General features: G+C 32.8%; 6 protein-coding genes across 7 annotated transcripts; 3 read left to right on the forward strand and 3 right to left on the reverse strand.

Moving 5' to 3' along the window:
• Positions 1 to 594: 594 nt before the first annotated feature.
• Positions 595 to 2,638, forward strand: LOC107463232 (NAC domain-containing protein 2). The gene is made up of 3 exons (XM_016081992.3): positions 595 to 918; positions 997 to 1,280; positions 1,674 to 2,638. The coding sequence occupies exons 1-3, from the start codon at positions 759 to 761 to the stop codon at positions 2,142 to 2,144; spliced, it is 915 nt and encodes a 304-aa protein (XP_015937478.1). The 5' UTR covers positions 595 to 758; the 3' UTR covers positions 2,145 to 2,638.
• A 418-nt stretch (positions 2,639 to 3,056) lies between these two features.
• Positions 3,057 to 5,899, reverse strand: LOC107463231 (aspartic proteinase Asp1-like). Its single transcript, XM_016081991.3, has 7 exons — positions 5,552 to 5,899; positions 5,140 to 5,257; positions 4,354 to 4,802; positions 4,018 to 4,156; positions 3,690 to 3,890; positions 3,518 to 3,590; positions 3,057 to 3,352 (listed from the first exon to the last, which is right to left on the reverse strand). Exons 1-7 carry the CDS (start codon positions 5,845 to 5,847, stop codon positions 3,243 to 3,245), a joined length of 1,386 nt encoding a protein of 461 aa, XP_015937477.1. The 5' UTR covers positions 5,848 to 5,899; the 3' UTR covers positions 3,057 to 3,242.
• Positions 5,900 to 7,439: 1,540 nt separating this feature from the next.
• Positions 7,440 to 11,406, reverse strand: LOC107463230 (aldehyde dehydrogenase family 3 member I1, chloroplastic). Its single transcript, XM_016081990.3, has 10 exons — positions 11,138 to 11,406; positions 10,785 to 10,853; positions 10,394 to 10,490; positions 10,113 to 10,319; positions 9,446 to 9,561; positions 9,261 to 9,365; positions 8,990 to 9,162; positions 8,811 to 8,901; positions 8,393 to 8,542; positions 7,440 to 7,859 (listed from the first exon to the last, which is right to left on the reverse strand). Exons 1-10 carry the CDS (start codon positions 11,357 to 11,359, stop codon positions 7,620 to 7,622), a joined length of 1,470 nt encoding a protein of 489 aa, XP_015937476.1. The 5' UTR covers positions 11,360 to 11,406; the 3' UTR covers positions 7,440 to 7,619.
• A 2,075-nt stretch (positions 11,407 to 13,481) lies between these two features.
• Positions 13,482 to 15,563, forward strand: LOC107463344 (uncharacterized). The gene is made up of 2 exons (XM_016082129.3): positions 13,482 to 14,547; positions 14,921 to 15,563. The coding sequence occupies exon 1, from the start codon at positions 13,593 to 13,595 to the stop codon at positions 14,532 to 14,534; it is 942 nt and encodes a 313-aa protein (XP_015937615.1). The 5' UTR covers positions 13,482 to 13,592; the 3' UTR covers positions 14,535 to 14,547; positions 14,921 to 15,563.
• A 2,726-nt stretch (positions 15,564 to 18,289) lies between these two features.
• Positions 18,290 to 20,937, forward strand: LOC107463164 (nitrate regulatory gene2 protein-like). The gene is made up of 4 exons (XM_052253434.1): positions 18,290 to 19,298; positions 19,497 to 19,690; positions 19,770 to 19,993; positions 20,184 to 20,937. Exons 1-4 carry the CDS (start codon positions 18,290 to 18,292, stop codon positions 20,935 to 20,937), a joined length of 2,181 nt encoding a protein of 726 aa, XP_052109394.1.
• Positions 20,938 to 21,737: 800 nt separating this feature from the next.
• Positions 21,738 to 27,689, reverse strand: LOC107463284 (cyclin-dependent kinase E-1). Of its 2 annotated transcripts, none has more exons than XM_016082060.3 (16): positions 27,318 to 27,689; positions 26,705 to 26,815; positions 26,270 to 26,373; positions 26,140 to 26,182; positions 25,922 to 26,020; positions 25,450 to 25,519; positions 24,921 to 25,015; positions 24,770 to 24,803; positions 24,587 to 24,671; positions 24,351 to 24,428; positions 24,176 to 24,223; positions 23,507 to 23,539; positions 23,165 to 23,273; positions 22,667 to 22,882; positions 22,495 to 22,558; positions 21,738 to 22,234 (listed from the first exon to the last, which is right to left on the reverse strand). In XM_016082060.3, exons 1-15 carry the CDS (start codon positions 27,558 to 27,560, stop codon positions 22,496 to 22,498), a joined length of 1,431 nt encoding a protein of 476 aa, XP_015937546.1. In that variant the 5' UTR covers positions 27,561 to 27,689; the 3' UTR covers positions 21,738 to 22,234; position 22,495. The 2 variants fall into 2 exon arrangements, with proteins under 2 accessions (XP_015937546.1, XP_015937545.1); XM_016082059.3 differs by having other exon boundaries at positions 22,667 to 22,888.
• Between the last annotated feature and the right edge of the window lie 183 nt (positions 27,690 to 27,872).

Raw genomic sequence — 27,872 nt, forward strand, 5'->3', positions numbered from 1 at the left:
TAACAAAAGTTTAACCACAAAAGGAGATCATCATAGTTTAAAACTATAATAAATAATTTATTAGTACATTTACATTTTGATATTAAAATTACAGAATTATGAATAATTTTTTGGGCGTTAAAGCATAGGATTATGATGATCCGTTAGAACATTTGATAAAGGATGAGTGTAACTACCATTTTTCATGGTTATGGTGTCTCAAGTCTCATGCATGCACAAGACCAGAAGCACACAACGACGGTCAACCATGTCCCCCACCAAATAGAAAAATACTAAGCCGACACTTTGATCTTTGACATAAAAAAAATATTACTAGAAAATAAAATGGTAGGGAAAAAACGAGAGAAAGGTATTGGTGACGCAAGCAATGACAGAATCAAGAAGTGGAACCCCCACACGTGTCGACCAACCAGTAATGCGTCGCCACGTGGCAGTAGCAGTCAGCATGAGAAAAGAGGAGGCTGAGGTGTAGGTATAGCCTACTAATAAACGCTGGAACAATGCCACCTTCACCACGTTTTCACTACTTATCACGCACGTGTCTAAATTCCTCTCTCTTGTTCCTTCACGCGGTTATATAACTCCCCTCTCGTGACTCTCTCATACGTTTCAACTCGAAATTCAGCATCATTCGCCACCACCAGCACACACACAGAGATTCGATTCGGTTTGGTTCGGTTCAATTCAATTCATTCAATTTCAGCTAGAGTTGCAGCTTCTCGAGAATTCAAGAAGAAGAAGAAGAAGAAGGAGGAATAATGCAAGGTGGATTAGAGTTACCGCCAGGGTTCAGGTTTCACCCGAGCGACGAGGAATTGGTGAACCACTATCTCTGCAAGAAATGCGCAAAGCAATCAATTGCTGCTCCAATAATTAAAGAAATCGATTTGTACAAGTTCGATCCGTGGCAGCTTCCAGGTACTTAAACGCTCGATTTCTGTTTTCAGTGGATATTTATTCGTAAGAATTCGAGTTTGACTTATTTATTGATTGCAGAGATGGCGTTGTACGGAGAGAAGGAGTGGTACTTTTTTTCGCCGAGGGATAGGAAATATCCGAACGGATCCCGGCCGAACCGGGCGGCTGGGAGCGGGTACTGGAAGGCGACCGGGGCGGATAAGCCGATAGGGAAGCCGAAGGCGTTAGGGATAAAGAAAGCGCTAGTGTTCTACGCCGGAAAGGCCCCGAAAGGAGTGAAGACTAATTGGATTATGCATGAGTACCGTCTCGCCAATGTTGACAGATCCGCCGCCAACAAACTCAACAACAACAACTTGAGGGTATTAACTACTAGAACCTTCTCTTCAAACCTTTTTTACCCTAATTTATTTTATTTAATAATAATAATAATAATAATAATAATAAAGGTTTGTGATTATAAAAATTGGTTATGGAGAGAGGTTGATATTTAAATTCTTAGGATTAGAATTATTTTTTAAAAATAATTTGAGCATAACTGTTTTTTAGTTTTTATTGGATCCAATTAACATATTCTTTTAATTTTTTTATTCTATATGGGTGATTCATTCGGGGACTATTTTTAGTGTGCATCTAGTCTGGTTATTTATAATATCATTTAATCAAATTATTTGTGATGCAAGATTTTTGAAGTACTGTTGATGAGAATCAACTTTTCTTTTAGTATGATCTGATTGGAATATGTTTTGGTGCAGCTTGATGATTGGGTGTTGTGTCGAATCTACAACAAGAAAGGGAAGATTGAGAAATTCAACTCTGCCACAACAGGGTTGGAACAGAAACTACCAAAGTTTTCCCCAGGAGAGATACTTCACTATGATCATGAGCATGAGCATGAGACCAAGCCAAAGATTATCCACAATTTCTCCAACAATGAGCACCAATTGTACATGGACACATCAGATTCCGTTCCAAGGCTGCACACGGACTCTAGCTGCTCGGATCACGCGGTTTCGCCGGACGCCACCTGCGACAAGGAGGTGGAGAGCAACCCAAAGTGGAGCAATGAGCTAGATATGCAGCTGTTTGATACCTTTGATTTTCAGCTCAACAACTATGATAATAACCTCCCAATGAATGATGATGACCTTTTTGGAAATCAGTTCCAAATGAATCAGCTCATGTCTTTCCAAGACACATTCTTGTTCCCACAAAAGCCATTTTGATTCTTTTGACCATTAAGAATTATTGGGAATTGGAAGAAGAGGGGGAGAAAAAAATTGAACCTTTTTTTCTGGGAAAATGTGGTGGAGGACTATTGCCTAATGAGATCATGGGGACCAAAGCATATGTTCATTTTTTGTAGTGAAAACTCAGCATTTACACAATTCACACCTACCTAACAATTTCACTTTTGGACCATTGGGTTTTGGTGGCTATTCTTTGTTCTTGGGAGATTAGGGAGGGAGATGTGAAGGAAAAAAAAGCCAAAAAAAAAGAAAAAGAAAAAGAAATGGAGATCAGGTTCTGTACTCTGTAATATAAAGAATAAGTAGCAGAATGATCTCAAAAGTGGGTGTAGATCCTTTGGGCCGTTTGATGATATTTTAGGGTGTTAAATGTGTAGTGGTTAGGACTCTTAGTAGGGGAAATTCTTGCTCCATTGGTTTTGTTAGTTGATTTTTCTATATATTAGTAATATAAAATATAATATAATTCATTATTATTTGCAAAACAAAAGAAACAATCAAAGAGAATGTTTCTTTCACGAATCTTTCTGTTCAGAACCAACAGTGATTTAGTGTGACAGTTGTAGCAAAGCATCTTTTCTGTTGAGAGAAAGGGTAGCTGTTATTTCTAGAAGAGTAAAAAGGATAAGATTCCATTGTAGCATATGGATTAAGAAGATTTGTTTCTACAGTCAAATTTGAATAGATCAAAAACCATTTGAGAAAGCAGATGGATTTGTGGTACAGCACTGAATTGATTAATTATGAAATAAATATATGATATTTGCATCAACTTGCATTACTCTGCCTTATCAGTTCCAAATGGAAACCTCAGAGCTGTAAATTTTAATGTAATCGTATGACTAATTAATTTCTAGGTTGTAACCAGCTGTAACTACACTATTAATATTATTTAAGGTAAATTCCCACATCACCAGTATATCATTATGTTTTCTACTATTTATAAAGCTAACTTCACAAACAGATCAACATTCATATGATACAACACAACCACTCTGTTCTATAAACAGTGAGAAATAACCGCTACTTAGTGACAAATAAAGGAGAGAGAAAGAAATATAAATTTTTTATGATTTAAATGTTGGCATGTCTTGATTTGGGGATTTTGTCACAATCTGCTGGTGCCCAACCAATCATCATTTTCTCATTGTCAAATACCATCACTTTGTCTTGCATGGATATGTCTGCATGAATTAAACAACCAACACTCTCAGAATGAAGAGTTTCATAGAAAGTTTTTGGTACACTGTGTGATAAGTTCATATTTGGGTATCTTTTATTCAGATACATTGATCCAAAGATGTACTAAAGAGATAAAAAATAATGAAAATAGTAATAACATTCATTACCTCCAATTAGGTTTAGATCTCCCATCCCTACTTCAGATCCATTTAAGATTCCCAAGCAAACATTTCCCATGTTCTGTTAACAACAGTTCATGAACATTAGCTCAAGTGACAACATTTTCTACGGAAAAGGTTAAACACAGAAGGAATTCATTAGTTAGTTGCAGTGACTCACTGATATTATGAGGTATGCCTCAGGAGGGATTTCAAACTGAGCTTTACTTCGGCCGCCGCCGGCGAAAGAAAGCGCCATAGGCTTGAAGTATTTTCTGACTTCATGTATGCTTCTGAAAGGTCTTCTACCATGCCAACATTGAGGGAGAGTGTGATCATCATGTGCTTCTTTTAAAGGCTTCCCAGCTAACTCCTTATGTAACTAGACAATTGAAATTCAACAAAAGAACCATGTTAATAAGTAAATAATCTTGCATTATGAAATTGACACAATGTTAGTACAAGTGCATAGTAGTAAATGTTTATTGATTTTCAGTTTTTCAACTGACCCAAGAAATTGCTGCTTGGTAAGCCATGGAGTTGAAGTAAGTGTAAGAACTGCCAGTGTCAAAAACACCATGGAGATTTCCAATCCCAGTTCTCTTTCCTCCCAAAAGGAGTTCAGCTGGCCCAGCTGAGTAATGTTTGCTGATACACATTACAAAGTTGGAGTTATGAATAGTCATAGTAATAAATGTGAAAAAATAAAGATAAAAATTTTAGTTGAGACGATGATAATAGTTGTCATTGTCCAGTATGAAGCTTAAGAATTTGAGTAAGCCAGTGAATATTATTATTAGTAGACATTAAATGGAAGATATGGTTTTGGTTGAGATTTGACTTACAAATGTGTGGATGTCATAGGAGTCCAAGTGAGTCTAGAAGAGTCAAAAACATGACCAAAATAGATATAGCCTCCCCCTTGTGAACTCAAGCAGTGTCCAACTACATTTCTAACCAAACCCTGACTATTAAGCTGTGAAACCAAGCTTGATCTTCCTCTTCCAAGACCAAGCATTCCATCCAATGGATGGTATGAATGCTCTTGAAATAACTGATCATATCCACATCCAAGTGCCATTCTAACTCTCAGTTGGATTCCATTTGTGAAGTTCAGAAGGTACACATCATTCACAAGAACACCAAGGGAAGAGTAATGATCTGCATACTCAACTTCATAGTCACATTGGTGTGGCTGTTCACATTCATATGCTTCATTCTGATGCAATGATGCACACATTGGATCCCTACATGCCACCAAGTCATTGCTTGGCCGGTACAACGGATGCGGTGTCTGTCACAAAAATAAAACAATAACACCTGGCGTCATTTGATCTATGTAACCAGTTTCATTTAGCGAAATAAAATTTTATGTTTATTGTAATAATTAGAGAAAATTTTTTGTACTTAGTCCAAATTTTATAATTGCTTGAGTTTATACTTGTTACACTAAGAGTGTAAAACTTATCTCATATCAATTTTAATTTTGGGATCCTAGCAAGTTCAATATTAATTAGATCTACTACTTAATTATCTAGGCCCATAAAGAGTTATTAGAGGATTCATTAGTCTATAAATAAGTGAATCAGCCCATTATTAAAGCATAAGATTGAACAATAAATTTGTGATACCTGAGTGCAATGAGTACAAGGGGCATCACATTGAAGCCATGTGAGGTCGCTGCCTGTATCAATATCAAGGTAATAAGGCCTTGGTGGGTGCCCTATGTTCAATGTAACATTATAGAACCTGAAAATGTTCAAATATATTATTTGTATGATTTAACTATAAATTAAATAATTAGATAATTGTGTAAAAACTTTTTGGTATGACTAGTATGAATCAAAACTAAATTCAAACATAATGTCAAAATATACAATGTCAATACACAAGTCCTCCAAAGTTGTGTTATTGCATGACTAAGAAATTTAGAGAACTAAGATCTTGTGATTTTAATTTCCAAATTCATTATGAAAGAGTTTCAAATATCAAAAGAAATGCATAAAGCAAGAGAAAAAAAAAGTGACTATTATATATACATACCCAACAGGATAAACGTTGCCGTGAACTCGAAACACGACGGATGAGCTAGCTCGATACTGATTAAGCAACGACGATGACAACCACGAAGACGAGGAGGAGGAAGATGAGGAAGAGGAAGAGGAAGGTTCGTCAAGAGGAATAGAGTTTCTTCTTCCATTTCCATAATTGGAACTAATAGTTTTATGCTTATTACTATTACTACTACTACCAAACCAAGCTGAACAAGTTGAACAACATAACAAGAAAACCAACAATAATGATCCTGGTAATAATAACTTCTTCGTTCCCTTCATCATCTCATAACAATTTTCAATTCAGTTGAAAAAAATAATATATGAATTGCTGGAGAGATGGAATTAATAATTGATGAAGAATAAGATTATTATTGTGTCCTATGTATATATGGTTTAATACGTACGTTACGTGTTATTGTGTGTGATGGAATAATTATTAATGCATGAAACCAAGTTCCAAATTAAAGACTTTATATTATATTATGTGAGGCCAGGGAAAGGCATTGCTTCAGTAATTAGAAGTGGGATTTCTTCTAATGTGAGGGGTTCTTATATTCCTTCCTTCATTGCACCTAGCATGATCTGTAGAAAATGTCTTTTTACTATTTTTATAATGTATTTTTGGCTACTTTTATTTGTTGAAGTAGGGAAACATGTGCCTACCGATGCTAATATATATAATAATTCATTTACTCTTAATAAAAGTACAGAGTCTCATTTTTTTATAGTTAATTTTAATTCTTTTATTTACTCTTATTGAGATATTATTTCAATTCTAAATACATATTATTTATTTCTGTCATGACTTCTAATAAAATCATCACTGATTTTAGGTTATATAAAATTGTATTCAAATTTTGATATTTGCTTAAGCGGACAAATGAATTGACCATTCGGTCAATTCAAATTAATTATTTTTGAATATTTATTTGAATGTTAATATATGAGTTTAAAAAAATTTTAAAAAATTGACTAATATTGATTGATAGATAATTAGTTTTTGAATTGCATTCTTTTTTTTATTATTTTAAATTTTTGATATAAATAATTTTATAATGTGATATCAGAATTTTTATAACAAAAGAAAATCTAAACTTTACCCCTCAAAAAAAATAATTTTAGTGTACGACAAATTAAAATAAAAAAAGATCTATGCAAAAATATATACAAAATATTTACTTAAACTTTTGGGAAGATGAGAAGCTAAGATAGATATATTCATTTTATTGTATTATTATAAATTAAATATATATTTCTTAACTCAATAAATAATCCGGTGAAGAATGAAGATGTTGACTAAGTGATCAATACATAATAATTGATACTTAAGTGATCATTTCTTTTGGTGTCTAATGTAGTAATGTACTTAAGTGATATTTTTTTTGGTGACTAAAAAAAAAAAATATCACTTAATATATGATACATAGTAGTCAATAGTTGCACGGCAGTTATTTAATCAATTAAGTAATCATGAAATGCACAATAATTTATTAACCAATAATATCAAATTAACTGAAGATTATTGATTAGATTTTTGTTTTTTGTTTTTCATGGTATTTTTTATTCAGGAGGACAAGAACTAATTTATCGGACTTCAGAAATTTCTTAAATGAATCAGTGAATTAACTATTAGACTAACTCAACTTAATTTTATTAATTAGCATTTTATTCATGCATAATGTGTTGGAATATCCAATAATATCCATATATATCAATAATGTTTTCAAAATTGGATTAAATTGTTTCAATAAATAATAATAAAGTTGAAATCACAAATAATAAACGTGACAAAACACAAGATAATAATAAAGTTGAAATCACCAAATTAAAGGAAAAAGATAATAATAATGTTAAAAACTTTAACCTATCACTTATATTGTATCAAGACAAAATTCTAAAATAACTGTACTACAATCTATATATTTACAAAAAATGTATGATAGAGATTGAATAATTTCCATAAGCTTGATGACATACATATAGAAGGCTAGTGTTAAAGGAGCAACTTATTATGTCCCTTAAAATATTTATGAGTTCTTGCTGTGTTTTAATATCTAGAGTTTAGAGCATCCAATCAAAATAAGAATCATGTGGAAGATATTGCCATTGATAAGGGCCTTCACCAAGCTTTGTTTTTTGGGTGTATATGGGGGATATCTCATAGATGAATCACCTTTGAAACTTCTATAGAGAACACCTTTTTTGTGGCTGAATTCATCAAAAGAGAATTTGCCATGGTAGGAACCCATTCCACTCTCTCCAACTCCTCCAAATGGCAAACCAGGAGTTACAACCTATGTCAACATTACTCTTTTATTAAAATCAAATTATTTTTGGTTAAAAACCTCAAAATATATTATAGAGCAAAAAATTATTATTATTTTTCTGCCAGCAATAATTTGCACTATATTTACAGAAATTCTACCACATGAATCAATACCGTTTATATCTATGTTTTTTAGAATTTACATACACAAATTAATAAAATTTATATTTCAAATTATAAGCAAAAAGTTAATATTTTTATCCAATAATGTTACCAATTTAATCTCAAATATCAAATACTAAATAATATAAATAATCATTTCATTTCATATCCCTTTTTAAAATATACACTTAAAAGTAGTTTTTTTATTTCTTTTTTTTTATACATTTCAAACACAATACATTATCTTAATTAAAATTACTTTTCAACTAGAGTATTAAAACATAAATTAGTACTTATAATCGATTACTTTAAAAAGAATTGTACAAATGAAAATTCTTAAAATAAATTAAACTTTTCAGCATACCATCCCAAAAGTACCCTAATCTTTAATTAGCTTACTTGTAAGACAGTGTCATTGATGAGCATCCCTCCTGAAGAAATGTTTTCCACAAAACTTTTCTTCAGGTCTTCATTGTTTGTGAAGAGATAAGCAGCAAGAGGTTTTGGTTTTGACTTTATTATATCAAACCCATCTTCTATCTTATCAACCTGCAAATTAAAAAACAACCATAGTCAGCATCAATTTTTTTTATTGTCTACACTATCTCCTAATCCGATAAGTTAAAGAACTAATCTATCACAAATCTGAACTCCATTTAAAGATTTATTATTGGCCATTGAATTACTGCATATACAAGACGAGATTCAAACCCAGTACTTATTTAAATTAATGAAAGTCAGTTATAATCAGCATCAAATTAATGTATTATTATTATTACTATTCCTTTCTTTTGTGTTCTACAACTAATTAACTCACAGTGATAATTGGCATTATTGGCCCAAATATCTCCTCTTGCATCACCAATGAATCATCTGGTGCATCCAATATGATTGTTGGAGCAATCTTTCTGCAATAAAGTCAAATTATATTAATTAAAATACAAAGATACTAAGATAATAGAATTGACAGAAAAAAATAGAAATAATGCTACTCACAATTGATCCTCGTCCTTCTGACCTTCTAAAACAATTTTATCAGATATCTTGTCATCATTCAAAAGCTTCAAGAGCCGCGAAAAGTGCGACGAAGACACGATTCGCGACATGTCTTTGGATTTCATTGGATCTTTTCCGAAAAATTGCTCCAATTCCTCCTTGAGAGCATTTATCTGTGGAGTGATTAGTGATAAGTGATAAGTGATAGATGAGAATTTATTGAAAATATTTAAAAGAGTAGAGTTATTGAATTGTGTTTGTGAAATGATACAAGGGTTGGAGCAAAATGTTTAAGAGTGATGATATAATCAACAGAAATGCATGCTTGTCCATTGTTGCATGCCCACTTTCCAGCTATTAATCTTCTAGCAGCAACCTGAATCATTTGTATAAGTGTCATTCACATGTCTAAGCCAGAAATGAAATTAAATTCTTCAAATTCAAATCATATGTTACTTGCAAGTTGAGATTAGAATCAACAAGAGCAGGGCACTTTCCACCAAGTTCCAGAATCACTGGGGTAAGGTGCTTTGTAGCAGCAGCCATCACAATTCGTCCTACTCTAGCATTACCTGCATCCATAAACTGCGTGTTAGACCAATAAATCTCTATTAAATTTTATTATAAGACAATTACATCTAAAAAATTATCATCATAAGTCAAATTAATTCTCTTCACAAGACCATTTTATCTATCTGCACTAATTTATTAAGGAACAAAGGTTGTGCTTAATTTTGAGAATAAGACAAGACAAGACATTGAAAATCGAATTTAAAAGATAAAGACATAAAAATTAATATTTTGTATTTTGTTTGATAATAAATTGAATATAAAATATAACAAATAATAAAAATTCTAATTTATCTTTATTTTTTTCTTCATACAAAATTTAGAATAAAAAATAAAATATAATTATAAAAATTTGATAATAATAATAATAAAAAATAAATTGTATTTTGTGTCTCCTGTGACAAACATATTTTTGTATTTTTTCAATGATATATGAGAGACGTTAGATGAAAATTTAGTCAAATTAGTCAAATCATCTAACAACTCTTAAATATCAACGCACCTGAGTTCTCACTTTATTAGAAAAACAAAAGTATGAAACAAATTAAAGTACCTGTGTAGAGTATCTTATCCCATTTCTGCTCCAATAGTGCGGTTGTTTGAGGAGCACCTCCTTCAATAACTCTGACAGCAGAGTTGTCCAAATATTTTGTCAGCATATCTGCCAGCAGTGCTGATGATGCCGGAGCAACCTCTGATGGCTTCAGAACCACTGCATTCCCCGCCGCGATTGCGCCGATCACCGGATCCAGTGATAACACTACTCAATCACATCCAGAAAATTAAAGCTCTTAATATAACAACAATCTCAGTTAATAAGATATGTGAACATACGGAAAGGGAAGTTCCATGTTGAGATGATGAGCACAACTCCAAGTGGTTCTGATACAATCTCTGCTGATGATGGATATGTTGTAATCGCAGTTTTCACCTGAATTTGTTGGTAAAAAATAATATATGCACATAAAATTAGTTATTAAATCAGTTATCGTGTATTTTTTTTTTATAAAATATATGTGTAATTTAACATATATTTTATATCGTGTCTAATTTGTAGTGTACATATAGTATGATTATGTAGACCAAAATTTGGTTGCTGATTTTATTTTTTTAAGTAAAACAGTTGTATATTTAAAATATTAAAGATTATTTAAAAATGGATTGAGTGATTATGAATGATGGCATGCAAATATTTCTGTTTTGCTTTTGGTAATTAATTAGCTACCTTTGTAGGCTTCATCCACTGATGCAGTGCTTTAATTGCTTCACTGCATGAAGATTTTGTCTGAGAAACCTGCATCGAAGAAGCACAAGTGTAAAATCTTTGGCCACAATCATGGAATCGACAACCAAAGACTTTAGATGTCACCATCATTAATGTCAATTTTATAAAAGAAAAGCTTCTGAAAAGAAAACCCCTCAAGGTTAAAGTTCAAAAATTTAAACCCCAATCAAGATTCAAATGGAATATGATATAATAAAATAATATATTTATATATAAAATATATATTTTATTATTTTAAATCGATTAATTACTAAAAATAATCCAATACAATTTAATGAGAGGAAATTAGAGACCTCAGCTATGTATGCTTCAAGTTGAGGTTTAGAAAGGTCCTTATCTACTGCTTCAATGATGTCCTTCTCTCTTTCTTCAATCATCTTAGCCATGGCTTCCAACTGCGAAATCCTCCATTTGTAGCTTCTTGTCTTCCCTGAGTCAAAGCTCTTTCTCAGCTCTTTAACCACCAAACAAGCCTTCTCTTCATTAAACACACCCTTCTCTTTTGCTTCTTCCATTACTCCTGACAGAAAGTGGAGTTGGATTTTGCAAAGTTAGAAAAGGGTGAGTTATATCATTAAGAGTACTAGACGTGCTTGAATCAGAGCCAGTTAATTACGTGTGTGAAACATATGAAGATAAATATCATTATCATCATCATGCATTTGACATGACACAAATTTGTTTGCGTAATCTATACCACTCCTCCAACAAAAAATGCCACAATGCATTCAGGACACTTGTTCTGTTCTCTACACTCACGTTTCAGTTTTCAAATGTACTTGTAACCTTGGTGTTATTTATAAAAATATATATAATATATTTTAATTAAAATTAACAGGTTAAAATTATTGAAATACTATTGCTATTTCAGGTATATTTGAAAATTTTTCAATTGTATATATGATTATTAGAATGTTCATTTATTTAATAAGTTTCTAACAAAATATTTCTTATATTCTTTATGTTAAATTAAAAGCTTATTTTTTTATATTAATTTTGTCTAAATAATAGAATATGTTAAAGTAAAATATATTTCATAATTGTTTGTTGAAATACTTCTTTTTAATACAAATTATTTGTAGTTTTTAGATTATTTAAATTCCAAAACTTAAATAATAATGATTTATTAGAGTTTAATGTAATAATTGTTAGTCTATGTCAATATATAGTTAAGGTCTTTTTTATTTTTTGATTGCTTACCATATTCTTAATTCCGCAGATCTAATGAGTTACTGTATAGTGCATACACAATACAAAATTCAAATATTCAATTCAAAGTTAATTTACCATTAAAATCTTTGTTACAAAAATAGTAAAGAGGTCATTGGTGTAAAATTTTGAGATGATATTAAGAGAATTGAAATTTCAAAGATTAATTTAAAATATGCATAAATTTTAGGGACTAAATTATATATTAACTCAAAAATAATAATTTTACTCATTTTTTATAATATTACTTTACATATGACTTTTTGTATTATTATATGCATGAATTTATAAAAAAAGTGATATTATCAATAAAGTATTAAAGTTAATGAAACCGAAAATGAAAGAATGTGTAAGTTTATAAAATATATAAATAATTAAATGGTAAAAATTTAATTGTGCTGGATAATAAAAAAAGAATTCTACTAATCTCTCCCAACTTCTATTGGATTGGACTCCAGAATTTATTTTTAAAAATATTATATGTTCAATTATCTATGATAAACTTAATTTATCCCCAATTATCACTAGTAAACACAATTAACCATCTTTCACCGCTCAAATCCAGTCTCATCCTCTAATTTCAACAGCTGCCTCTTTCCGACCTCCCTCGTTCATTTTTGGACGCGTTTCCATCGCCACATCAATAATAGTCAATGTTACTCACGTCTTCGGAAGTGTATGCATAAGAAGACACTTACTGTACAAAGACACATTCACAAAAGACACTTCTATTTAAAAGACATATCCACAAAAGATATCTGTATTAAAAGATACATTAGAAGAATATTCATAACCCACATCAATAGATGATGCATTCGTTCCTTCTTCTCCAAATATAAGTTTCATCGATGAAGCCGTCAAAGATGTGAGATTTTTGTTCGCGGCTTTGGGACAACATCAAAAAATACTTGTTTGATGATAATCGGGTGATGGAACACACGCAAGTTTTTGTGATAACAAATTTCACCGTCACGAAATGGCGAACACCAATGAATCGGCAACACAGCAGTTATTACGGCTGGAACGACAGTGTATCACAGCGGCAATGAATCAGCACCTGGCAAGGAAGACGACCGCACGATAAAATTTCTGCCGGCACAAAACGGCCACACACCAAAGAGCCGGTGACAGTGGTTATTGCAGCTGTGACAGTAGCGCGCTGCAGTGGCAACTAAGCGGTGCTGTTAATGAGAAAAAAGATGCTGCGATAATAGGAAGAAGATAGACGCTAATCACAATGATTTTATGGGCGGTTACTCAACACAATTTTTATTATTCAAATTTTGAAATTTAAATTTATTAAAATAATTTAAAATTATTAATTATTAATTGAGTTGTAAAAAATTAGCGGATTGACTCTTCCTATCAAATACAAAAATTAATCTTGACCTAATTATTCAGCTAATTAATATGAGAATGGCATCCTAGTGTATAGAGTGTAGGAGATGGAAGAAGGATTATTGAAAGTTGGGTGAGTTACTTTAGCAAAGTCAAAAACAGAAGAAGTGATTTTGATTGAATCGACAAAGCAAAAGAAAGATGCTTCCACTAAAGCTGCTTCGTTCTCTCGTCTTGGGTGAATCCATCAATCACCATCCACATCTCATGCATTCCCACGCTCATTCCGAACAACAAAATGAAGAAGAACAAGATGGGAGAAGAAGATCCAGAAGACGAAGAATAAGAGCAAGAAGAAGAAGATCAAAAACTGCGGGTCTTTTGTTCCTTCCAACAAGAGAGATCGTAACCGACACATACAGACTCGCCGCCATTGCAAGAACCTTGGGAATGGACTTGTTCCCAACGCCATCTCTCTCCCACATCATCTTCTCCAACTCAACGCCATTCTCATCATCTTTGTCGCCGCATTCAACTCCTTCTTCTTCGTTACCTTCTACTGCCACCACCACCACCACCACCACCTGCTCCTTTTCTTGTTCTTCGTCTTCCTGGCCGCTCCAAGATGACGCCGTTCCGATCCCTTTCCCTTCCCTGACTCCGGCCCCATTGACCCACCTTCGTTACTTCGTCAACCTCGCCGCGCCATTCTTCAAGTTGGTATTTTTCGACGGCGGCGCAATTGCCGGAGATGGTAGCGGTGGAGGAGGAGGAGGAAATTGGGATTGTTGCTCGTTGTCGATGTATTCTAGGGTTACCGGAGAGAGGGTCGATGATATGGAGGGGTTTTGCAGGGTTCTTGCTGGGAAAGGTTGGACCTTTTTCAGGACACAGAAACGGCCACCGAATGCGGCAGCGGATCGGGGTTTTTCCGGTGGTGGGGGTGGTAGTTGTGAGGTTTACCTGTTTAGGAAGGTTGATATGAACCGGGTTCGGGTGGGTCGGGTTGGTGGTGGTGGTGGAGCAGATGGAGCTTGTAGGGTTAGGGAGCTGAGGTTGCCACATTTGGATTTCGGGAATGCTCCTTTGAGGATCTTGCAGTATATTTTGCTCATGACTGATGATATCTTCTGCCTTGCATGAATTTGGAAAATTGGTAAGTGTTTGATAAAATTTCATAGATTTTAGTGGCTTTGCTTCTAGGGTTCATATTTAGGAATTAATTTGATGCTAGGGTTTAAGAATGGCTAGTTCACCTTGGGTATTAGGTTAGCTAGTTAGATTGGAGAATTGATTAATTGAACATTGTTAGATTAGGAGTTTGAGATCCTTAGATGAAATTGGTCCTACTAATGTTCTTTAGTTTGAAGTTGACTTGTCTCCGTGTTATCTCAACTGCAACTGTGGTCCTTTCCTTGACCCTTCGTTAAATAATTTTGTTATTATATTATAAAATGAAATAGCACTAATTTAGATTGAATGCAATATGCTAATTGTTTTTGGACTTGGGGGTGTTACACTGTGATTAGATGATGATTGCAAGAGATGGTGAAGAAATGTGGCATCTGGTTTGCTGGTCTAATATGTTGAAAGGGAAGATAAGAAAGTAATTGGATGTTGAAGATTCCGGGTGAATTTTTGGATCCTTGGCCTGGTTGGTGGTGGCGGCAGAAAAAGTCATTCCGCCTGTTTTGTGATCGATTTTGAACAGTGTTGAGCAGAGATGGTTGCCACTTGCCATGCAGCTCAAATTCTATCCTTGAGAATGCTTCTTATTCTGCCAAACAAGGCATGTTGATTTGTTGCTGCCCTTGGAATACAAACTGTTCACAAGTTTAATTCTGAAGGCTGGGAAAAAAAAGGAGTGAACCCCAGCAAGTGCAACACTAGACAGCAGCAGAATGTAGGACCTATGTTATAATTGAGTTCATACTGGTGGAAGCCATTGTTATAGTGGTGAATTTGATTGAATGGTTAATTGTCAATAAATAAGGAACTATTTTGTACCTAAAATGTTCCCTCATTATGTCTGCTCTTTGGTAAATAGTTAATATTGTTCTTGATCTGCCCCATTTATATTAGTTATTTGTTTGTTACAATTAATGTTAGTTAGTTACTCACTTGATACTGTTCTTTTTGAAGAATTGAAGATGTATTTCTCATTTTCTCTTCTTTCTCTCACCTCTCCTTATTCTCTTATCACTATGGTTATCAGGTTCTTGGTGAACTCACTATATGTTCTTTCTCTCCAAACATAATCACAAAATTTGGACTAATACGTTTACTATTTGGATCAAACTTTACCATTTCATCAACTGATCAAAATGTCAATTTTTTGTGTTTTTCTTGTAGTTTTTAAGGATGGATCCATCACATTAGTGGTTATTATTACTAGTGGATAAGTGGATTTATATGTTCTGTGCCTATCAATCCAATGTTTTTTTTTTAATTATTTTTTTTATTGGTGTGATTTAGTGACTCATCATTTCCTATTAACCAAAAACAGTGTTTAAATTAATCTTTTTATTGGTAAAGTTCTTGACTTTGACAAGAGAAAGTTTCAAGTACTCAATGTTTTACAAAAATATTTAAAATAAATAACTTCAAAAAAAAAATAGCAGTATGAAAACAAAACACTTTAGAAGAAAAACGAAAAACAAAGATAATATTGTCTTTTATTTATGTAGTTAAATATCTTTAACATTGCCATGATCGGTTCATTCATGGATGTGGCATCCAATCTTTCTGTTTATTTTCCTTGAGCATCTGAAACTTCTGAGTTTGTTTGCCACACCAAGAAAACTTATTTAGTGAAGTGGTTGTAATTTTTCTCACTCTTTTAAATAATTTTGTATGCTATTTTTACTTCACTGAATCTGACATGTTCTCGTGAATTTCTCTATTCGTTTCTTTTAAAATTTAAACTATTGCTTGTATCTCTAATTTCTTTGCTCCAATTGGCTAAATTAATGTTTGCTAATAACTTGTTTTTTGTTAGGATCTTAAAAGAATTAAGATGTGTTTGGGTAGTTCAAAATTTTAAATATCATTCTCTTTTCTTATTGTTATTTTTGTTTTCTAGGTAAGTATTTTGTTTGTAGCAACACTACAAATTTTCTGTTATTTACACTACTTAATAAAAAATAATAATATACTAAGAGGTTACCAATTATTAGGAAATGTTGATGGGATAAATAAAATGGAGAAAGAGTGAGAGATAACCGTTTCAATTCTCTTTTCATCTTTTTCCATTTTATTTATTCCGATTAACCTCTCCTAATAATTAGTAACTGGTTACTTATTTATTCCCGTCAACCTCTCTTTAACAATTGACAAACGGTTATCTTCCACTCTTCTTCTATTTTATTTATCCCCATCCTTATCGTGCATCAATTTTTTTTCCATCTTTCAATGTTAGGAGTGGGCATAATTACTGTATTTTTTCTCATCATGGAACTTGAACACGTACAAATTTTTTTATTTTTCAAATTTAAATCAATCTAATCGGATCATAATTTAATCTAAAATTTTGTATGTACTCTTTTTAAATACTAATTGATCAAACAAATCCATTTTAATTTCTTCTACCAACCTTTTTAAGTACTAATTGCATACTAAAAGTTTGGATTATTGATATTATTAACATTCTTTATTATTTTCAGTCAAAAAATTTTTTTTGCACATACATGTACACGTATCACGTCCATCTGTCTTCTCTCGTTTGTACTCCTGCAAAATTATCTCGTTTACAAAGTAAACAAGACAAGAAAAGTATTTATTTTAGCAAATATTTTTTTCAATAATTATTATAATTAATTTATTTATTAAAATAAAAAATCCCACCAAAAAATCTTATTTAATGAAGTGATTGTAATTTTTCACAGTCTTTTAAATAATTTTTTGTGCTATTTTTACTCCACTGAATCTAACCTGCTCCCATAAATTTCTCTACTTGTTTCTTTTAAAATTTAAACTCTGGCTTGCATCTCTAATTGCTTTGCTCCAATTGGCTAAATTAATGTTTACTAATAACTTGTTTTCTGCTAGGATGATAAAAGAACTAAAATGTGTTTGGGTAGTTCAAAATTTTATTTTTGTTTTCTATATAAGTATTTTGTTTGTAGCAACACTGCAAATTTTGTGTTATTTACACTACTTAATAAAAAATAATAATATCCTTTATTTTCTTATATAATTTGCTTAAAATAAGTCATTATTACTTAAATATTCGTAGATCTTTATTATATATTTGTTATTCTTTGGAAAACTTATATTTTTTTTAAATGTGTGCAGAATTTTTATTTGAATCTTTGACAACTTATTCAAGACTATGATGGATAAGATTAAAAAATATAAATAAATAAATAAAAATTAAAAGAAATATTTATCTAGTATTAAATTTGGACATAATATTTTATATCCACTTGATAAAAAAATCTCGTTAACTAGAGGGTAATTCTAATATTCTAAATACAATTGTGCTATAATAATTTAAACTTCAAATATTAATATTTTTAAATTGTACATTATTATTTATAATATATAATAATAACTATCATGTTATCATAATTTTTATCCAGAGCACCGAATTGTCTAAAAGCTCCATTAAAAAAAAAAAGTGTGCATATGTGTATGAATTTTTTGCAACTATTTTTCCATATTTATTGCTTAGATTCTTTGAAATCCATACATGCATTGTTACCCTCTTTACATTAGATACTAACTAAATAGTAAACACAATACAAATATTTGTTTCTCAAATAATCAAAACAATTGCCTCGCAGAAATCTCTCTCTTATTTGTTTTTGTTTTGCATTTGATTCTATTTGATCTTAACTTAGTATTATTTAAATTAAGCTTCTCTAATTCTCATATGTCACTAATTGGGTTTATTTGCTATGGCCAAAGGAGCACCAAAGTTGCAACAATCTTCACAATTAGTGAGTTTATGCAAAGAGAGGGAGGAGTTTATCAAAAAGGCTAAGAATTTCAGGTATGATTTTGCCACATCCTTTGTTGAGTATTTAGAGTCCCTTTTGAAAATTGGTGATGCACTTAACCGTTATGTTGATCAAGAATTAGTGATTTGTGTTGATTGTTCCAACATATCTTTATCCGAAATTAATCAATCTGAAGAGGAAGAAGAAGAAGAAGAAAAGAAATGCTTATGGGAATCTACCTCATGTAAATTTGAATATGATGATGGAGATTGCTGCACTTATGATCATGATTTTGATTCATATGTGACTTCCAATGTTTCATCTTGTAGTAGTACTCATCATCATGATCATAATCATCATGATAGTGAAGATCATAGTCAAAGGTTGGATTTTGCAAATAAAATAGAGACCCCAAAGTGTGGAAATTGGTTCAATGATGAACCTTTGGAACAACCAATGTGTTTTGTTTACCATAATGATAGATTTATGCATGATAGTACAAATGCATCTACGATGTTTGTAGAAGATCCTCAGAAAAATGGAACTGAACGAAACAACTCTACATGGGATTTCTTGGATCCATTTGGCATGGAATATGATTTCAATGCATATGATCATGATATCAATGAGAGTGTAGTGAGGGAGAGGGAAGGGATTCCAGAATTAGAAGAGGAAAGTGAAGCTTATGAACAAAGCTCAACAATGTCAATAGTGTTTGATGAGAAGGAAACTGAAAATGAGGCTAAGATTGGAGAAGATGCACAATCTGAAGCAGAAAAAACAACAGAACAATGTAGTGAGTGTCCTGCTACTGCTACACCAGTTTCTATTTCCAAGATAGATCTTAAGGAAGCAATGCTAGAAGTAAATAATGAATTCAAAAATCTATTTGATTCTGGTGAAGAATTAAAATCACTTATGGAAGTTGGCAAGCTACCATATAAACCTAAAAGCTCCAAATTAAGGGGTAAGATCACTTGCATCAATTGTGTTTATTATGATTGAATTTTATGTGTTTTAGTCTTTTTAGTATTTGGTTCCTTTTTTTTCTCTCTCACTTTGTTGCTTAATGTCCCTAAAATATTATGTTAGATATTTACTTGTTACATGTTATCACATATGGAATGAGCAAGAACTTATCTTGATTTTCATTATTGCCATGCAGCCTTTGCTTCTTGTGTCCTGCGGCCGATATTCCCTTCAGTAAAGACGAGTTTAATCCTTTCCTATATGCTATACAAACCTTCTAGAGCAAAGGTTTTGTCCATGAGAAACAATGTTCATACATCATTTAGTGACCTTTCATCCACCTTGGAGGAACTTTATGTTTGGGAAAAGAAACTCTCTGGTGCAGTCATGGTAAGACATTGCTTGTTTTCATAACAGGATATATATAAATTCAAGAACTTGATATTTTCCTTGATATTATTGATGACAGGTTGTAGAAAAGCTTCGAATTCAATACGAAAGGCAGTACAAGAAGCTAAAAGATCTGGATGGTAGAGGTTCTGAGTTTGATAAGATTGATGATACTCTTGCTTCTGTCAAGCTTTTGAACTCAGAAATTGATGTAGCTATTTCATCAATTGGTCTAATATCAAGAAACATAGATGGATTAAGAGATAATAAGCTGATTTCTGAATTGAACAAATTGATTGAAGGGTATGCTAATTTTCTCTCTTTCTTTTATTATTCAGTTGAAGTCCTATCTTTTATTGCTTATAGTTATCAACATCTTTGGAATACCATAGCTTTGCTTAGTACTTTCTATTTTTTCTTCACTACATTGTTCTGTTTCTCAAACCTTTAGAGACTAAATTATCTTCTTTCTTTTTTTTTTTTTCTTTTTTAGGCTAATTAGATTGTGGAAGATAATGAGTGATTGTCACCATAAACAATTTCAAGCTATCTCCATGGCTAAAAGTCATGTACATATATTAGATTCTGGAGGGAAGAAAATGCCAAGTGCAAAAGCTACACTAAGACTAGAAAGAATTGCATTAAATTGGAGTATGTGCTTTAGTAACTTCATCAACACACAGAAATCCTTAGTGAAAAACTTGAATGATTGGCTCAGGAAGCACATAATCCAAGAAGAAATAGAAAATTCTGAAAATGGGGTTGATCCAATTTTCAACCTTTGTAATGATTGGTGCCATGAAATTCACAAGATCTCAGAAACTATAGTCTCAGAAGCCATTAGTACCTTTGCATCAAACTTGCACCAGTTATATGAGAAGCAGAATGAGGAACAGTTACTCAAAGTTAAAGTGCAACACTTTCTAAGGGATTATAAGCACATGCTTAAGTACTACTGTGACAAGAATGGAATCAAGTCAAAGCAGTGTTCATGTTTTTACAAAATGAAAAGCTCAGAAGATTTCATGGAAACTGAAGTTCCATTGCTTAGAGAATCTGATGAGAAATTAGCAGCTTCAAGGGTAAGATTGGTTGAAGAGAAAAAGAGACATCAAGAAGCTATTAAACATGTCAATGACCTTGCTTCAAGTTGCTTTCAACCGGGTCTATTTACAATTTTTGAGGCTTTGGAGACATTTTGTTTGGAAAATCTGAAAATTTATGAGCAGCTTAAACTTCCAAACTAAACAGTAGTTTTTTTTTTTTTTTTCAAAATCTTAATTCTAGCATTTCTTTAACTTTTATTTTATTTTATTTTATTTTCCCTATTCTTTGTGAAGACTTAAAAGATAGCGTTGCTTCTTCTTGTTATGCTCTCAAAGTGAGGCCTTCTTACTATGGTATTTGCATTTAAGTCTAGATTTCATTTGGTGGATTGTTAAAATAGTGATTGACAATATTAAAAATGTGGAGTAGTTAGTGTAGTTGAAACATTATATGGAAATTTGAGGAAATTATTTATTTATCTTTTTTACTAGTGTTTTCATCCCGTGCAATGCACGGAATTCATATTTTATTTTAAAATTTATAAATGAGTACTTAATAAAAATAAAAAATATCCTTGATTTAATTACTAGATATGCACGGGGATTGTTGATTCAAAAAACTTTATGCAAATTTCTTCAAAAATATTAGTATTAAAAAATTTATCTGTTTCCAAATTTATCTTTTCATTAATTAATGATTGAAGGTAGATTTTCAACGTATAATAATTATTTATATAACTATGCATAACATATTTCATAAATAAATTTATGGTCCATATAATTATTCTGTTTTAAAGAATTTGGTATTTATATACATATACATAAAAATTCAGCTACTAAATCAGTCACTCATATAAAACATAATAAGTTTTACGAATTTATGGGAAAAAAACAATAAAATGGAGTGCCCAAATGAGTCGCCCAAAGTCAACTTCTGTTTTTAGAAGGAAAGATGATTTCTTAAATAAAAACAACAAATTCATAAGTAAAAAATATTGACAAAAAAAAAACAGTAGTATTTTCAATTGATGCAACAATCTACACTACTACATCCACTTTATACAGTGTACAGCACGGATACAAAATATAAGGTTGGTCAGTTGGTGGAAACCTTACAAGTCTAACATTGATCTTGCCCTAAAAGCTCGTAAATGCAAGAAAATTCTACAGATACAACTTATACGTGTAACATACATGTGCCTCCCTTAGATAAATCATTTCCCTTGCAGGGGCTCCAGCAGAATGATTTAGTGTTCTAGCATCCAGATTCTTGTGCTCGCTGTTGCAGCAAACTTCCACATGCATGAAAGCAAATCATCTGAAGTTTGGGTTCATAAATTGTCCTGATTGAGCTCAAGCTTGAAGTTTCTCTGGTATTGACAACCCTCTGAATCTACTTCACTTGATCTCTACCAGCACAGGCTAACCATAAGAAGCAGGAGATCGGCTTATTCCGAATATAGGAGTCTTCTTGGCTATGCCAACAGGTCCAAGGATGCTGTAAAGAAACCATAGCGGGTGGAATCACAATTTGATGTTAGGCATGTTACAGAAAAGGAAGGTAAAAAGGCGACTAAGAATTGGCTCAATTTTACGGTGTCTCGAACATTATTACAAGAATTTTAATACCATAACAAAAGAATAAGAATGGCATGTTTAATTTGATCCCCCGATTGCCCACATCAAAGAATTCGCCCAGTTTTACGATATGCTAACGTTGTCTCTTTGATAGACACCACTTCCGTTGAAAGCATTTACCTTATATACGTCTTGACTTTTGTTGAGGGTATCCTGGCATCCCCATTTGGTCTCTTCTCCTCAACTGCTTACACAGAGATCAGAGTATCATAATCAGAGTATCATATCTACCAAACATCCCCCCCAAAAAAAAACCACAGGATAAAGAGAGAGATTCCAATAAACATGTAACCTGCTGTTGCTGATGCGGCTGTGGTACACCTCGTTGCATCGGCATGCCACCAGGGTTCATTCCACCACCCATCCCTGCCTGAGATGTAAGATTATAAGCTTGCATTGCCTGATGAGGCATTCTTTGCATCCCAACAACATTCATTGGTCGAGGAACAGATCTATTTGACACATGACCACCAGGCATACTGCCAGAAACTGCAGCTCCCGATGTAACCTGACTCTAATAAGAAGTACACACATTCAAAATCATGAAGTTAAGATTACCTATACATGAGTGAATATATAATACAAAATCATTGATTACACTTATCAAGAACAAAGTTGACAACTTAATATTTGGCAAGGACGCATTTTAATGAATATTCCCTACTTATTGAAAATTTTGAATCATAACAGGACTTTACAAGATCAAGATGGGTCACCAACGAATTCTGTTTGCACAATTTTGGTTTAGAATATTATAGTTTCAATAGAATTCCCAAATATCAAAGCATACCGGCTGTGGAGGTTGCATATTGGTTGTCCCTTCAAAATCGGTTGTTGTGTCCACTGGACGAGTGGGATAATTCACAAATGTCTCTCCCGGTTGGCAGGGTACAAGGGCACTGAACATTCACAAAGATGGTTAGTTAATTAAAACATACATTGATGGAATACTTTACTCCAAAAAAAAAAAGACCATGAGAAAGACTAGGTGAACATTTGTTTGTTTAAAAATCTACCAAAATAAGTAATGTAAAAGTAACCAACAGAAGTAGAAGGTTTTATCCAATGAAAACAAAGGGGGAAGACCAAACTAGAATATCAAAAGAGGAAGGAATGAGGAAAAAAGCCTTACTTCCGCCCAGGCTGTGGTTCAATTTTGAAATACCTGGCAAACAAAGGGTAAGGATGCTCAAAAGATAATTTATGAGTGAGAAAAGGAACAAGTAACAACTAACTATATGATCAATATTGTGAACATGGAGAACAAATCATGCATGTAATCTTGCAAAATATCAAAACCAATTGAACAGTGACTTATAACAAGGTTTATTTCCACCAAATTAGCAATGCAATGTTCCCTAATATAAATAAACAACATTTGCATCAAACGCAACAAAGCAACTAGTATATTATTTTTTCTCTACCCCCATTGGAGTCACAAATTGATATAGAAAATATGTATCAATATTATACTCCAGCACTATATTAGTTTAGGGGAAGCTTCTGGACTAGTTTTGTGGACGACTACGACAATCTACTTGCTCATCTTCAATCATTATTACAAGTTCTAATAAAAATCTATTGAATTCAAGAGAATATGGCAACTACATCATTTAATTATACTTACATAGCTGCATAAGTAGGTCAAAGCATGAGGGGAAAAAGATGCAGGAAACTATAAAAGAATGTGGAATCTTGTAAGGAATTTCTACAGAACAACCACCAATGACCAACAGAACGTTAAATCTTGTAAGGTATGTAGAATTTGTGCAAGAATAAACGAGAATTAAATAAGTCTTACTCATGTTCCAAAGCTTGTGCTGCTGTAATACGCTTTCGAGGATCATATCTGTACATGAAAACACAAGCATATTATTGTTAAGCAAGAGCAGAGGGAAAATAAGGAAAAACAAGTTCAGAATATATTAGTGTAGGCATAGTAAAAAATTTCTTAAAAGCTTTAAAGTAAAACTCACTCAAGCATCTTTGACAAAAGGTCAAATGCAGGACTTTTTGGAGATAGGTGAACAACATTATAGAGACTGTTGTTATCACTGTGAGCAAAAATGAAGAACAAATCCATTAATTTCATGAGACAAATTATTAGTTTTCAAGTAAGAGCATACAAGGAACAGACACAACAACAAAGTGCTTGTACACTATGGGTCTATTCTGCACATATTTGCATAAACTCAATAAATAATGTTCTTACTATTTATGCCCTTGTATATGTTGAACATCTTGTTGCCAATGGGGGAGATTTGCTAAGGAAGGCCACTTTTCTAATGTGGGATGGCCTGGCACAGTAACAATGTCGACTGATGTAGGTCTGGAATATTTAAGAGAAAGAACATCCCCCAGTAGAGATTAAGAAAAATGTAAGCAGTTAAATTACCTAAAACCTTGAATATCTTGTCAAGTTGATCGAGCTGCACAAGTGGAATAAGCCAATAAGGATTACTTATAATCTGAAAATTACAAGGCAATACTAATATAGAAACTACTTCATCGACACAGCTGTAAGTCATAGGCACAGCATTTAATACCTGAAAGGGATTTGGGGTAGCTTTGACTTCTACACCTTGAAATAGTGGCTTCAGGGTCAACAACTCAGCAAAAATGCATCCCACAGCCCACATATCTAAATGTCCATTAAGGAACAATGACTAGACCAATTTTTGAACATAAGCATATCCTTGGATTATGTATATTCCACAGCATCCCAGTTGGAAAATTTTCAAATAACTTATTTATGACATGTCAACCATTCTAGTAGACCCTAGACCCATACTTTAGTATGTAAGATTCAATAAAAACCAATACTTATTCAAGCAACAACCTCAAGTCAAAATAGGGATAGCAAAAAGTACCAAGAATGTAACAAAATTAATATTAATGAGAAATACCATAAGAATTAAGCTGTAAAGAATGTATAAGCCTGAAGTCAGCAATAAATACATGAGGACAAATGTACAGTCACTTGAATATAAAATATTACAAAAGCACAGAATATAGAAACATACACATACACATGATTAACTTATGCATAAAAAAGGAAGTAAAATAAAAGGATACCAACAGCACTAGTATAATGTTTTGCTCCAAGAAGCAACTCAGGAGCACGATACCAAATGGTTACAACAACCTGTGTGGTAATGTTTCATGATTTCAGATATCAAGAATCTAATCAATCAAATGTATAGAGAGGTAAACATGAGGTACACGTTCACAGTTAACAGATGGTTAAAGAATAAAAAGGCCAATTCATGAATTGGAACCCAATGCATGTGGGGAAAGGTAGACAGTTCAAGAAGTGAATCTGAAAATCAATTACAATACCATCATTCAGCTTAAAGAAGAATGCTGTGACTGAAATAACACAAGCCTTTAACATAGTACTTCAGTCTATATTATATGATTGCCAATATTTTGGCTACTTCAATCCTAAGAAAACCATAAGTACGTGAAGAATACACAGAAATTTCTCGAATGCACAGACAATAGATAGAAGAATACAAGTGCATGAGAAGGAAAAGGGTGGTCGTACCCCATTTTCAGATAATGGCTTCAAAGGGGCTTGATATATCCTTGCAAGTCCAAAGTCAGCAATTTTAACAACTCCATGCTCCTCCCCTTCACCCATAACCTTCATGAAAAGTTCATAAAAGACACTAGTTTACTAAAGGTTGACAAAGTAAATTTGAACCCAAATGTCTGCATAAAGGAGCCAAAATGATATACAATGATAAGGTAGGCAAGTCATACCAGTATATTTGAGGGCTTTAAATCTCGATGTATTATCCAATTACTGCAAGAGATAGATATAATATAATAGGTCAACATATAAAGAAGGAAAGAAAAGGAGCCCTCGTCAAATTTACAAAAAGATACTCACCTGTGCAGATAGTTTAGTCCATTGAGCAACTGCCAGAGTAATGATTTAACAGTGTACTGATTAATGGAATGGTTGACTTTGTCCCTATGATGTCTAATTATTTCCTGCCATTCAAGATTGCAGTTTTTACACTCAGCTAACTAGAACAATCAATTCCTTGATACATGTACATGTTTCTTCCCACACAAAATTAACAAGATTTTGCCAAAACAAAACCTCCTTTTTTTCTCCACAGAGTGAAATTCAGTGAAAAGGCCTAAAATATGTGTATAACACATATCACGCAATGAATCTACAATAGCAAAAGCTTATTTCACCGGGCGTGAATATAAACTCCACACATTTTCATGGAGAAAACATCAATAGCTTACATCTGAAAATGACTATTTCAACTCAAGTAAGCACCGCAAGGGCATGTTCTAGAATAAAACTCACATAAAGGTCGTGCTCGGCGTAATCAAAAGCAAGATACAGAGACATGTCCGCGTGATTGATGTGTACATTTACAAGCTTCACAACATTCTCGTGGGTTATCTCCCTCAGCAGCTGCACCAATCAACAAGTTGAAGCTGCTAAAAACCAACCCAAAGCACCCCATGGGATCCAAAAATTACAACTACACACAGATACAATTCAATTTCCACATCCCAACAACTGCATTACCTATTTAACTTCATCAACAATCCAACGTCATCAAGAAACTGAAATATTAAAATAAAATAAAATTCGAAACTAAAAGAAAAACAAAACTCAACAAGTTCAGCTACTTGAGGTCCAAAATTTCACAACTTCCTTTAGCTAGAAACAAAGCAGAAAATGTATTTTAGACTTTGAAAATAGAGTGAACAGTTCAATTTCCACGTTCTAACAAATGCATTACCTTAATCACCATCACCATTACCGTCAATTCATCATCAAAAAATTCGAAATTCCAAAGAAAATAGAACAATAGTTTTCAGCTACTTGAATTTCAACTTCTACAGATGGAAATAAAGAAAAACAAAAAGAAAAAAAAATAAAAGGAGAGAAGAGAGGGAAAAATGAGTACCATGATTTCGCGAATAGCGGTGGGAGAAACACCGTCGCCATCTTTGGACTGCTTGAATTTCTTGATGGCAATGGATTTGCCGCGATTGGTTTGGGACTTTATGCGCGCCAAGAACACGAGTCCGTACGTGCCTTCTCCGATCTTCCCTATGAGATCGTATTGCTGGAGCCACTCCGGCTTGTTGCTTCCGCCGCCGCTATTGTTGCTGTTGCCGCCGCGGTTGCCAGAACCTCCGTCTCCCATGGTTGCGTTTCCACTCCGATCTCTCTCTACGCGCTCGGTCGCTCGGACAAGGGAGCCAGAAAGTGGCAGCTTAAGGCCCTGTTTGGATGTTGCGTTTCTCAATTCTCATGCTTCTGCTTTCTGTCCAACTTCTCCTTAGACCTTAATTATTAATTCAATAATAATAATAATAATAATAATAATAATAATAATCTTCCCACATCCATAAAAATAAGACTAAAATTTTAATTTTAATCAAAACATTAAAATAAAACTTTTGAAATAAAAATAAAATATTTTAAATATTAAAAATAAAAATAAAATTTAATTTAA

This window comes from Arachis duranensis, chromosome 8, assembly GCF_000817695.3.
Source record: "Arachis duranensis cultivar V14167 chromosome 8, aradu.V14167.gnm2.J7QH, whole genome shotgun sequence".
NCBI lineage: Eukaryota > Viridiplantae > Streptophyta > Magnoliopsida > Fabales > Fabaceae > Arachis > Arachis duranensis.